At 47.8% G+C, this 12515-nt stretch overlaps 1 protein-coding gene across 1 annotated transcript in view; it reads right to left on the bottom strand.

Annotated features, from left to right (window-relative positions):
- The window catches only part of CIT (citron rho-interacting serine/threonine kinase), a 1473679-nt gene that overhangs the window by 1362369 nt on the left and 98795 nt on the right, over window positions 1-12515 (bottom strand). The window contains exon 5 of the mRNA XM_086942878.1: window positions 802-903. Coding sequence (XP_086799004.1) covers window positions 802-903 — 102 coding nt within the window. The remainder of the gene's footprint in view (window positions 1-801; window positions 904-12515) is intronic.

The following is a 12515-nucleotide window of genomic DNA, read 5'->3' as shown; positions in this document are numbered from 1 at the left end:
CCCCAAAAAAGTGGTGGCTTCTCTCTCTCATTTGGCCACATATTGTAATGGGGACACGAACACGCATGAAAACTCTTTGGGCAAGTGCCTTGTACACTGTTTTTAACTAGGACAGGAGACCCCCAGAATAAAAATGTGTCCTTCTAGGTACTCCCAGTCCTATTTTAAATCACTACACTGGCCCCATACAGGCCCCTACCCACACTTCACCACACGGCAGTTGGATACAAGATCTCCGACAAAGAGCCCTTTTTAGGGAGCTTGTTGGGTATTGCACCTCCGACCCTACGAGGAGGAGCCCAGATGATGAAGCATGACACCTGAAAGGGTGTGTGAGGGCATTATGATCCAACATATGGATCTCCACCTATGCCCTTTCTAGGGTACAGTGCGATGCAGTCTCTTGTGACTCCAACCAGCACCTTTGTTAGAAGAACAGCATTAAAACCATTTTTGTATTCTCTTTAATTTGCACAGCCCAGATTTCTCACAGGTAGCAGCCAATCTCCCATGTTTAACTCTCAGATAACTTCTGGCCAAGAATAGAAATTGAACTTACTTCCCTCAGACGAACTCTCAAATGTACTCATCGAGCGGGACCATCTCTTCAGCGTCCGATTGCAGCTTTTTAGTTAACAATGGCTCTTCTTCAATCCAATGAAGAGTGTGTTTTTTTAATTTAAAGCTAACCAATCCCTTCAATGCACACACCCCCACAAGCCAATAACACTTGTTTTGCTAAGTCCCATGAGCCTCAATGCCCTGTCAAAGAAAGAAAAGTGGACCATCACTAGATCTCACCAGATAGAGATGAGATTTGTCTTGGAAGGAGTACTGCAGCTGTGGAATCCACGGGCTGGTACTGCGGGTCAGGATACTCCGTTCCTCTTCGCAGAACGTGATCTAAGAAATACCACAATATCAAGAGATACTTCACACACTGGGCTTTTTAAGAATCCACTTTATAAACAGTCTCAGTCTGTCGCAATCAAGTACAATTCCGAGCGAAAAGAAAATATCAAACACGGATTGGTCCTACAGAAAATATGTCTCAGACTTCATTATGTATGAATGAATGAATGGTTTGTGTGATTACTCAAAACCATTACAAGTTTGGAAATGCAAATTAAAAAAAAAACATAATTAAAATACCATGTGATTAAAAAACAGTACAATGTGTGCAATTCGTAATAAAAGCATGTAGTAAAATGCTGAGAAGTTAGTAAAAGAAGATAAAATAAAATACAAGCCTTTATTAGGCACCTATAAAATATTTGCACATCATTTTCTGTCAATGGACATATGCAGCAAATGTGGATTTGAAACTGGGACTTGCACGATATACTAATCTGTTATGCTCATATAAACTGTTTCTCAAAAGACCATCATAGCAACAAGAATTTCAACATCAATTTCAAAAGAATGAAATTACCTTCCATTTGCTGACTCAAAATTACCCAAAATTACCCCTAAATCATGATCTTAGGCAAGAACTAGTGGCTGGCATACACGCTTTACCAGGAAACAAAATGTAATGTTGCTGAATTATGATTCTTAGCTAGGCTGAAAGAGATCACATAAACGAGTGACACCACGAGGTCTAGAAGTCTTTGAAACATGCCGAGGTTGTGGAACATGTGGTCAGACAGTACACTGTGTTCCATTTGCCTTTTCCCTTTTTTTTGCTCTTATTTATCCCTTTTAGTTACAAGTAAGAACAAACTATCTCAGCTCAACAGTCTCATGGTGATGTTTCATTATAGTCTCACCTCAAGGGTTGAGGGGGGACAGATCATTAACAATCCTATAGTATGGTGGTGACCATAAAAAAGGATCTATGCATTTGTTACAACACGATCGCTCTACTCATTTAGTACTTGATCTTGCGCTTAGTGCAGGTCTCCTATTGCATACTCTGTCTCTCTGCCCCCCGCAGGTTGTCTTACAGTCAGAAGGATCATCCACTAGCCCCCCTCGCCCAGTGTCTGATGTCGCTCCCATTTTATTTAACACTAGCAGCCCGTCCCGACGTTGTCCGGGTATGAAAAAGAATGTGTGCAATGTGTGTAATAGGCAAGGGAAATTTATTTTAAAATCTCGCGGTAGACAACATTTTTAGCATGAAGTGTCACAATAGTTAGGCATGTGTGTGCAGATACTGTGTGTACCTCGGAGTAAGAAGTATTAGCAGATGTCTCTAGTGTGTATGTACTCCACTTCCGTAGGTAAGCGTGTGTGAATGTGCATTCAGTTGTAAATTTCGCGTCCACGCAGGCACGCTGAATCAAGTCATCCCCCGCTTGAGGCCCGGCTCCAGTTTTGTTTGATGTTGTGCTTGTGGTGTAAAGTCGTTGATGAAGATAGTTGAGTGGGTGACAGCGTGCGATGGAGATTCTGCACGTGTGGGAAAGTGCAGTCAGTTCAAAGGTTAGTGTCCCAGCAGGCGCGCTTACTCGAGTTATCCGCCGCCTGAGCCGGCTCCAGCCCTGGTTGATGTTGTGTGCCTGGTGTCAATTCGTTTATGCAGAGTTGAGTGTGTGACAACGCGCAGGAGACACTGCAGTTAGTGTCCCTGCAGGCACGGTCCTTTATGCAGAGAGTTGACTGACTGACAGCGCGCAGGATACTGTGCAGTTATTGTCCCTGCAGGCACGATCAGTCGCGCCTGCCCCCGCCTAAGCCCCGGCAATTGCAGCGCCAATTGGCCACGCCCCTTGCTCCGGCACAATTGCCGCACCCATTGGCCTTGTCCATGCCTCCGTTCCAACGCACACGTTTGTTTTCCACACGCCCTCAAGGCACGTTTTTTTGGGGGGGGATGTGCCGCGCGATTGTTGCAGTTTGTCGCGCCCATTGGCCACACCCCTTGGTGCAGTGCAATTGCCGCGCCCATTGCCCTTGTTCACGCCCCCAGCACAACGCACACATTTAAGGAACTTTTTTTTTGTCGTCATGCCGCGCCCACGCCCACGCCTACAAGGGACTACTTTGCCGGTAAGGTTCTTTTACGTTTCTAATGTATATGGTGTGCAGCTGTATAGCCTATGTCCATCTGCTGCAACTGTCCTTTCCAATGCTGTATTGGGTGTTGTGATTGGTGCTGTGGTTCCTGAGATTACTCGCCTCAAAGGTTTGGGCTCTCTCTTTATTATATTAGTATAGATAGATATAGATTTCTGCCCATAATAGGTCATGTCCTATGCTGACGACACGCAACTGGTTTTATCCCTAACACAATCAGATGAGAAGGAAGCCAGTAATTTTATAACATGTCTGCAAGAATTGGCGTCCTGGATGGCTAGCAACTGCCTCAAATTGAATGGAAACAAAACAGAGGTGCTGGTCATAGGTAAACATCATCAGTGTGGACGTCGGCTTGGTGGCCACAGACGTAGGGCCCTACACCCACGCCTTGCACACAGGTTAGGAACTTAGGGGTGTGGCTTGATACCAAGCTCTTGTTTGAGCACAAGACGAGTGGCAGGCACAGGCTTTGGAGTCCTGCGGGGACTCAAGAAGACTCTGGACTTGCTACCTACCACAGCCAGAAAAACCATGGTCCACGCCTTGGTGACATCGAGGCTGGACTATGGGAATGTCCTTTACCTGGGAGCAAATGTCAAATGCATTCAGAGGCTCCAACGTATCCAGAACGCGGCAGCTCGCTTGGTTCTGATGCTTCCTAAGAGAACCGCTTCCAGGAAGGCGTTGGTTACCCTGCATTGGCTTCTGATCAAGGAGCGAAACCTGTTCAAGGCTTGAATGGCCCGACCTTCACCCTACTGACTTTTTAGAACATTTGCTTAAAATAAAATCTGGCTCACCCTCGGATCCCATCCCCATTTCAATACTCAGACTTCTTGATGAGTCAACTCTCCGTGCTCTGTTTTACACTTAATTCGTCCCTGCATTGCGCCAGTGTGCCAGCATGCTGGAAACACGCCATGGTGTCTCCTTTACTGAAGAAACCCATGGCGGACCCTAAAGTTCTTTCCAATTTCCGGCCGATTTCATTATTGCCGGCCTTTTCTAAGGTCATGGAGAGACACATCCATCAACATTTAGCCCAGTATGTCGGCACCAATCACTTATTGCACCACTCCCAGTCGGGTTTCCGTCCGGGCTTCTCGACGGACACAACACTCCTGGGCGTCACTGAGAACCTCCGCCTCATGATGGACAGAGGAGACACAACCGCACTGATTCTTCTGGATCTCAGTGCAGCTTTTGACACCATCTCCCAATCCATCCTCCTCAGAGCACTAGCCGCACTGGGGATTGGCGACAATGCATTAAAATGGTTGGCATCGTTCCTAACCGACCGAACATTCCAAATCTTCTCCCAGTCCTCGACATCCAGGGTGCCCTCCTCACCTTACGGTCTGCCTCAGGGCTCAATCCTCAGCCCTCTTCTTTTTAATCTGTACGTCATCCCCCTGGCCCATATAGCCGAACGTGCAGGACTCACGCTCTTTAGCTATGCGGATGACTCCCAGATCGCATTCTCCCTATCGCAATCTGATCTTAACTCCACCTCCCTCCTTCAGTCGGGCCTCAAAGAAATTGCCACCTGGATGAACCAAAATCTGCTTAAGCTGAATGGAGAAAAGACAGAGGTCCTGATCCTTGGGAGAAAGCATGATCTGTGAAATTCTAGGCATTGGCCAGCCGAAACGGGCCCCGTCCCATCCCCTTCTGAGCACATTCGTAACCTAGGAGTGTTCATAGATAACGAACGATCAATGCAGGTTCAAGTGAAGAGGGTGGCGGCCACCTGCTTCACCATCCTACGCTGGCTGAAGATTATTTGGATGCTGCCGGTAAATTCCCAGAGATCAGTGGTGAATGCCTTGGTGACCTCCCGCTTGGACTACGGCAACATACTTTACCTGGGGGCTACCAAGTCAGTCACTAGGCGCCTACAATTGGTCCAGAACGCAGCAGCACGTTTACTCTGTGGCGGGAAGAGAAATGAGAAGATCTCAGGGCACCTTAGGGAGCTTCACTGGCTCAGAGTCGAGAGCCGTGCGAAGTATAAAACCTTGTGCTGCATGCACAAAATCAAATCCGGCACGGCCCCTAGATATTTGCAATCACTGGTTAGCATGTATTCTCCTGCTCGCACCCTCCAGTCGGCCTCGCAAGGTCTGTTCTGTGTACCCAAGGTCCAACTTGCAAGGACAGGAGGGAAGTCCTTTTCTTTCATGGGTCCCAGACTGAGGAATTCTCTTCCGCTGGCCGTCCGCTCCGAAAGCTGCTATAGGCGCTTTCGGAAATCAATAAAAACTTGGCTATTTAACCAGTAACCTTAGCTTCTTGAGTCACGCATCTCTTGTCTCCATTAGCGCCGGGAAAACCTTTTTGGGTAGCTGTCGCACTCTATAAGCTAAATAAATAAATAAATAAGGCTCTCTGTGTTAGCCATCGGATTTTACAGGGGAAGGGGCCCAACTACCTACACAACCTTCTAACTCCTTATGTCCCTACCCGTCAATTAAGATCTAGTGGGATGGGGCAGGTTAGCATACCTACCATCAGGAGAGTACGGATGGGGGGTCGCTCCTTTCGTTTTTTGGCAGCACAACAGTGGAACAAACTCCCGTGGGGGCTCCGGTTGGAGCGACTTTCCGTAAGGAGTTGAAAACTCATCTTTTCCCTTTAGATTAGAATACTGGTGTCTTCACCCTGTGTGGGGTCTGTATCGTCTGAGAGGGTGCTTTAGGTTTGTACTGCAGCGCGGGGACACACTAGCCTAGTGTAACCAGGCACTTTATAAACTTGCTTATTATTATTATAATTCTAAGTATCTTTCAGAGTTCTCTTCTCTGCACACCTGATGCAGTCTACGGTCCTCTGCCAAAGCCCATTCTCTTAGGTCAGAGCTAAAGAGCTCCCCCTTGGGGAGCTCAATGTATGGCAATTCGCCATTTAGCGAGGAGTAATACCAGCAGTGCAAATCTGTTTATCATTGGTGAGCCTTGCTTTGCAGAGATTGCAGGCCCAGCAGGCAGAGTTTGATCATTAAGACCAGTGGTAGGCTCATCACTTCAATGAGCGTGTCCACTACCCATTGCCAGAATTCTTGTAGGGCAGCGGAATGCTAGGTCATATGTAGGAATTTCGCTGGTGTACTATTACAGCAGGGGCAGTTCTGAGATGTGTCAGGTGACATTCTGTGTAATGTTTGTGGGGTTAGATGAACTTGATGAAGATAGTAGAATTGTGTCAACTTAAATATTGCATTGCTGGCCACCTCTTGCACCTGCTCTTGCCCCTTCCTCATTAGTTAGTGGCTCTGGTAATACCTCGTCCCATCTGCCACTGGCTTTAAGCATGGCAGGTGCATGTCCGCTTTCAATGTGGTATATATCTCGAAATCGGACCTCTGCTCCATCCCCGATCAAATATCAGTTTGTGGGTCTGTGATTCTGTTAATTCCTGCGGGAATTCTGTCCAGTTCTACCGAACCATGCTGGACAATTTAGCATACTGTTAGAACTGCCTTGGGCGAACACCAAACATTAGTAGCGCCTCTGCGCACATTTTAAATATACCATTCTCCAGTATTAGGGGTGTCTTTCATAGATGCACATGCTTGAATATTCCCCGTTGTCGAAGTGGGAGTCCCACGGTATATAAAATAGAAATAATGCTAAAATATAAATATATGTAATAACATAATACATAATAAAACAGAGATAATATACACTGAAAAACCTCAACAAAGGTTCCTCCATAGGAATGCAGTATAGAGAGAAAACTCATTTGCAACATATCAGTGTCATTATGTTAGTCCAAACGGCAGCCAATCAGGCTCAAGCACCCTCTAGAACCTTCTCCTCAGAAGCTCAAGCCCTCAGATTTTCTACCGCACGTCGTGTGAAGGGAGTCTCCCTGAGCTCTGCTCAGTTTTCTTCATTCTTGTCTTCTACTTCTGTAGTTCTCAGGATGTCAAGTAAGAAATCTTTGTTTAGGCCTTGCTCCTCCTGTGTCTGTTTGAGAAGGACCCCCACCAAAAATGTATTTACTGCCTTTATCCTGAACATAAGGTGGCTGACTGCAAGTTCTGTAGAACTTTTCCTGCTAAGACTCTCAGGGACAGGGAAGGTCGCCTTCTTTTGTGGTTGAAGCGCCTTCAGGACAAGGAATGTAATGTAATGGACATTTCTACCGCGCTACTTCCACTCCAAGGAGTATCTTGGCGCTTACACAACTCAGATGGAAAGTTGGAAAGGAAAAAGATGTCCTAATCTCTTCACACACATTACACCAGGGTCCGGCACACGGCATCAGGCAGAGAGAAAATCCAGGTTTTCAATGCCTTCCTGAAGGGGGCTTCTTGAGAGAAAGACCGCAGGGAAAGGGGGAGTTTATTCCAGGCCTTAGTTCCCAGAACGAAGATGGATTTGCCACCTTTAGTGGTCAGTTTGAAATGGGGTGTAGAGAGTAGGTTCTGGTTTGTAGATCTCAGGCAACGCGCTGGGTGGTATCTTTTGAACCCCTTTTGTAGGTAGGTTGGTCCACGTTGGTGGAAAGCCCTGAAAGTGATTAGGAGAAGTTTGAATAAAATTCTCTTCCCAATTGGCAGCCAATGCAAAATATTCAGGGCTGTTGAGGCTGACGATCTACGGGGCAGGCGCAGTACAAGGCGGGCTGCCGCATTTTGGACCATCTGCAATTTGTGGAGAACGATCTTATTAGCTCCAGCATAGAGTCCATTGCAATAGTCCAGCCTAGAGTTAATTAAGGCCACTGCAACTGTTTTCCTGGCCGAGAGAGGCAGAAGGTCAAAGAACTTCCTGAGTGCTTTAATGATTTGGAAGCACATGCCTGCTACTGCTATAGCCTGGGGTTTAAAGGATAATTTGTTATCAAATTTTATACCCAGGTTCCGGGCGGATACAATTGTATTAGGTGGCACTTCAGCATCTGATGGCCAGCATGCTATAGGGGAGAAAGGGTTGTTAGTCCCTACAGGTAAAATTTCCGTTTTACCGGCGTTGCACTTTAAATGGTTGTTGTTCATCCATTTAAATGTTGCTGCAAGACAGTCCCTAAGGTCTTCCTCGGCACCTGGCCGTTCCCTGTCCAGCACCAAAATCAGTTGGGTGTCGTCAGCGTATGAAATAGAACTGATCCTAAATGACTCGATCAAGTTCATCAGGGGTGTCATATATAGATTGAAAAGAACAGGGCTCAAACTGGAGCCCTGTGGCACCCCTGAGCTGACGTTTTTAGCCTCAGATTGATATGGGCCTAGCACTGTTATTTGGCGTCTGTCAGTGAGGAAATTCCTACACCAGGCCAACACCTGTCCTCCTACCCCTGCGGCAGCCAACCGGTCCAATAGGATGTTGTGGGACACGGTATCAAAGGCTGCCGACAGGTCAAGTAGGATAAGGACAGCCTGTTTTCCTTGGTCCATTGCTGCTCTTAAAGTTTCAGCAGTGTATAATAGAGCTGATTCGGTAGAGTGTTCTGACCGAAACCCTGACTGATTGGGATGGAGAACGTTATTCTTCTCCAAAAAGTTAGTCAGTTGACTATTGACAAACTTTTCAGTCAGCTTAGATAAGATGGGCAACAAGGAAATTGGGCGTAGGTTGGAAAGGGTGGTGGGATCGGCAAGGGCCTTTTTTTGGAGTGGCTTAACAGTCTTGTCTGATGCAGAGAGTTTCCAGTCAGGTCCTTCAACTGCCCCTTCTAAGCGAGGCAGTGTTCAGGAGTTGCCTTCTCCTTTCCTGAAGAAGAAAAAGCTGGCCTTAACAGTAGCCCCCGTGAAACCTACTGCTACTGTCACTTCTGTGACTATGCCCACGAGACCTGGCTCTCAGGCGTCTTTTCCAGCCTCTACAAGTGCTTTTACACTTCAGTCAGCGCGGTCGTCGACGACCATTCCATCGACGAAATTGGCTGCTGTGGCTTCGTCGACGTTTACTGTGACGACGACGTCGGCTTCGTCGTCGTCGACGAGGGTTTCGTCGACGGATTTCACGACTACGAAAGCCTCTACCTCCTCAGTCTCGTCGACGATTCCGATTATATCGTCGACGAAAAAAACCTCCGTCGATGAAGAGGTCATCGTCGACGATGCATGTCCCGTCGACGTCGAAGATCCCGTCGACGTCGAAGATCCCATCAACGTCGAAGATCCCGTCGACGGCGAAGATCCCGTCGACGGCGAAGATCCCGTCGACGGCGAAGATCCCGTCGACAGCGAAGATCCCGTCGACCAGCTCGTCAACGACTTATATCCCGTCGACGAAGGCTTCGTCGACGACGAAGATAACATCCAAGGATTCGACGACGAAGTTCCCGTCGACGAAGACTCCGTCGACAGCTGTGTCGAAGCACTCGTCGTCAACTAATACATCCAAGACATCACCGTCTCCGACAGCTGTCTCTAAATCATCGTCGTCGACGGCTGCTCCAGTTCAAACATCTACGTCGACGGCAGCTTTGCCTTTACCTCCTGGAACACAGCAAGAAGACGCAGCATCCACTTCAGGATCACTGTCTTTCGCTAATATGCCTTTAGTGCCTTTGGACACTTCAGCTCCTACAGTCGTTACGGAGTCTTCTTTGAGCAATATCCAGGACTCTGCACTCCAGTTGCCGCCTCCTACTCTTCAACCACCTTCACCATTGTTGGTAACTGACCATGAAACGGAATCCGTTGCAGACGAAAATGTTTTTGATGAGGCTCACAGTCCATCGGACTTGATTATCAAGTGTCAGGACACTAGTTCTGAAGATGACGAGGAGGAGATTGAAGACCAACAGGAGGAACAATATGTGCAAGTTCCTATGGCGACTTTTCTGGTATCGCTGTTTTCCAACCTCCAACATATGTTGGATGATTACAATAGGAGATTTCCTCCTACGCCTCAGGGTACCCCGGGTCATACTACCTCTGAGACCACAAAGCCTACTCAACCTCATCAAACTCCTCCGAGGCAGACTGCTCCACCGGAAGGGCCACGTCCGGCTATCCCCACTAATTCTCAACGAGATGTGGAAGATGAATCAGAGCCGGAAAGAGAAGAAGGAGAAGTTGCTCAAGATACGGATGATGACCAAGATCCGGATATGGCAGACTTCGATGACTATCGAATACAAACGCCCTCTCCACAACAGGGCGATTCTGGCGATTCACCTCCGGTTGACATCGCTAGCTTCCATAATTTGATGGATAAGGCGGCAGACCTCTTCAAATTGCCAAGAGTGCAGCGAGACGAGGACTGCTTTCTCTATGACTTTAAAAATCAGCCTTATAAACAGGTCCACACCATACCTATAATTGAATTTGTGTGGAAGGAGGGATTAAAGATCATGTAGACCCCTAACTCCTTACCTGCTCAGCTCCCTCGATTGGAGAAGAAATACAAGGCCCCGACGGGCTCGCCTGCTTGCTTGCTCTCGCATCCTAAACCAGATTCCGTTGTGACCCAAGCAGCGCAACGTCGGGCGCGTAACCCTGCAACTCCTGTCACTTCTCCTCCTGATAGGGAGGGTCGACGTTTGGATGAGATTGGGAAAAAAAAAATTCATCCATGGCATCTACTTCAGCCCGTGCCGCTAATGCTTTGGCCATTCTAGGTCGTTTCGACCGACAAATGTGGTCAGACATTTCTGCGCTGGTTTCGTTGATTCCGGAAACATCCAGAGCAGAAGCACACCAAATCCTTCAAGATGGCAAGAGGGCTTCGAAGAAATAATTGACTGTGCTGTCAAAAGCCTTCATCTCCCTCGAACGACATCAGAAGATAATTCGTCTGGTCTCACTAATCAGGTCAAAGCAGTCAGTTTCTGTGCGAACGTTAAAGTTGTTTCTGGGGATGGCATCATCTTGTATTGCACTGATCCCAAATTGCAGGTTACGCACTCGTCCAATACAGGAGGAAGTGGACCTGCAATGGTGTCAAGTGTCGGGGTCGTTCAACGATCAGTTGACGGTCACGCCCCGCATGAAAAGCCGTTTGCTCTGGTGGGAACAACCAGCCAATCTAGACGGAGGGGTTTCTTTCCTAGCCCAGTCTCCGGATCTGACGTTGACTACAGATGCGTCCATGGAGGGTTGGGGCGCTCATCTCCTGGACCATTCCATCAAGGGCAAATGGACGGCGACACCACGAACCTGGCATATTAATCGGCTGGAGTTGATGGCAATCTTCCTAGCGCTCAAATCATTCTTGCCCGTAGTGCAGGGGGAATCGGTGCTGGTTCAGACAGACAACACCACCAGCATGCACTACATGAACAAACAGGGCGGCACAAGATCTCAGCCACTGTCTCGTCTAGCTCAAAGGATTTGGGATTGGGCTCTTCATCTCCAAATTTCTTTGACTGCAGTCCATCTGCCGGGGGTGTCCAACATCCTTGCGGATTCACAGAGCAGGTCCGCGTCATCCACTCACGAGTGGGAGATACATCAACCTACTCTAGACCTGGTGTTCCGCCGTTGGGGTCGTCCCATGATAGACCTCTTTGCAACCCCAGTGAATCGGAAGTGTCAAACTTTCGCAAGTTGGCATCCCCATCCAGAGTCCAGCGGAAATGCCCTTCTCATGGATTGGAGCGGACTGTTTGCTTATGCATTTCCACCGATCCCGTTGGTGCCGAGGACGTTGTGGAAGATGCGCAGGCAACCCTGCCACTTAATACTGATCGCCCCGCGTTGGCCCAGACAGGCTTGGTTCTCGGAACTGCTTCTGCTATCACAATGCACACCCATTCATCTGCATCCACGTCCAGACCTCCCGACAATGGACGACGGTCAAATTTGCCATCCAGATACATCCACGCTTCAATTATCGGCATGGAACCTGAATACGTTGAATTTGCGACCTTAAATATGCCCCAAGAATGCAGAGACATTCTAGCGTCTGCTAGAGCTCCATCAACCATCAAGACATATAAGCTGAAGTGGAAGCGTTTCGGTCATTGGTGCGCTGCATCCAATGTCCACCCAATCAACTCAACTCCGGAGCAGCTTTTGCCTTTCTTTCTGGGCCTCGCTCAGTCTGGTCTCTCTCATGCCACCTGGAGAGTTTTTCTAGCGGCTATTTCACGCTTTCGGCACGATGGCTCAACATCTCTCTGTTCATCCAGAATCATCTGACAATTCTTTAAAGGTCTCTTCAGGAAGTTTCCTCCAATTAGGCGCCCTCCTCCGGCATGGCACCTCAACGTGGTATTGTCACAACTTATGAAGCCTCCATTTGAACCGATCCACAGAGCAGACATCAAATATCTTACCTGGAAGGTCGCTTTACTTTTGGCCTTAACATCGTCTCGTCGTGTCAGTGATCTTCACGCTTTCACGATCAAGACTCCGTATTTACAATTTAAGCCCGATGGAGTGTCACTTCGTACCAATCCTTCTTTTTTGCCGAAAGTACCTACTGATTTCCATTTGAACGAACCTATCTTCTTAAAGACTTTTTTCCCGGATCCAAAATCTCCGGCAGAACAACGACTACATTCTTTAGACATCAAGCGTTGTCTGAAATTTT

Source organism: Lissotriton vulgaris, chromosome 11 (genome assembly GCF_964263255.1).
Source record: "Lissotriton vulgaris chromosome 11, aLisVul1.2, whole genome shotgun sequence".
NCBI lineage: Eukaryota > Metazoa > Chordata > Amphibia > Caudata > Salamandridae > Lissotriton > Lissotriton vulgaris.
The sequence above is the reverse complement of the archived record's forward strand: the minus strand, read 5'-3'. Positions and strand labels throughout refer to the sequence as shown.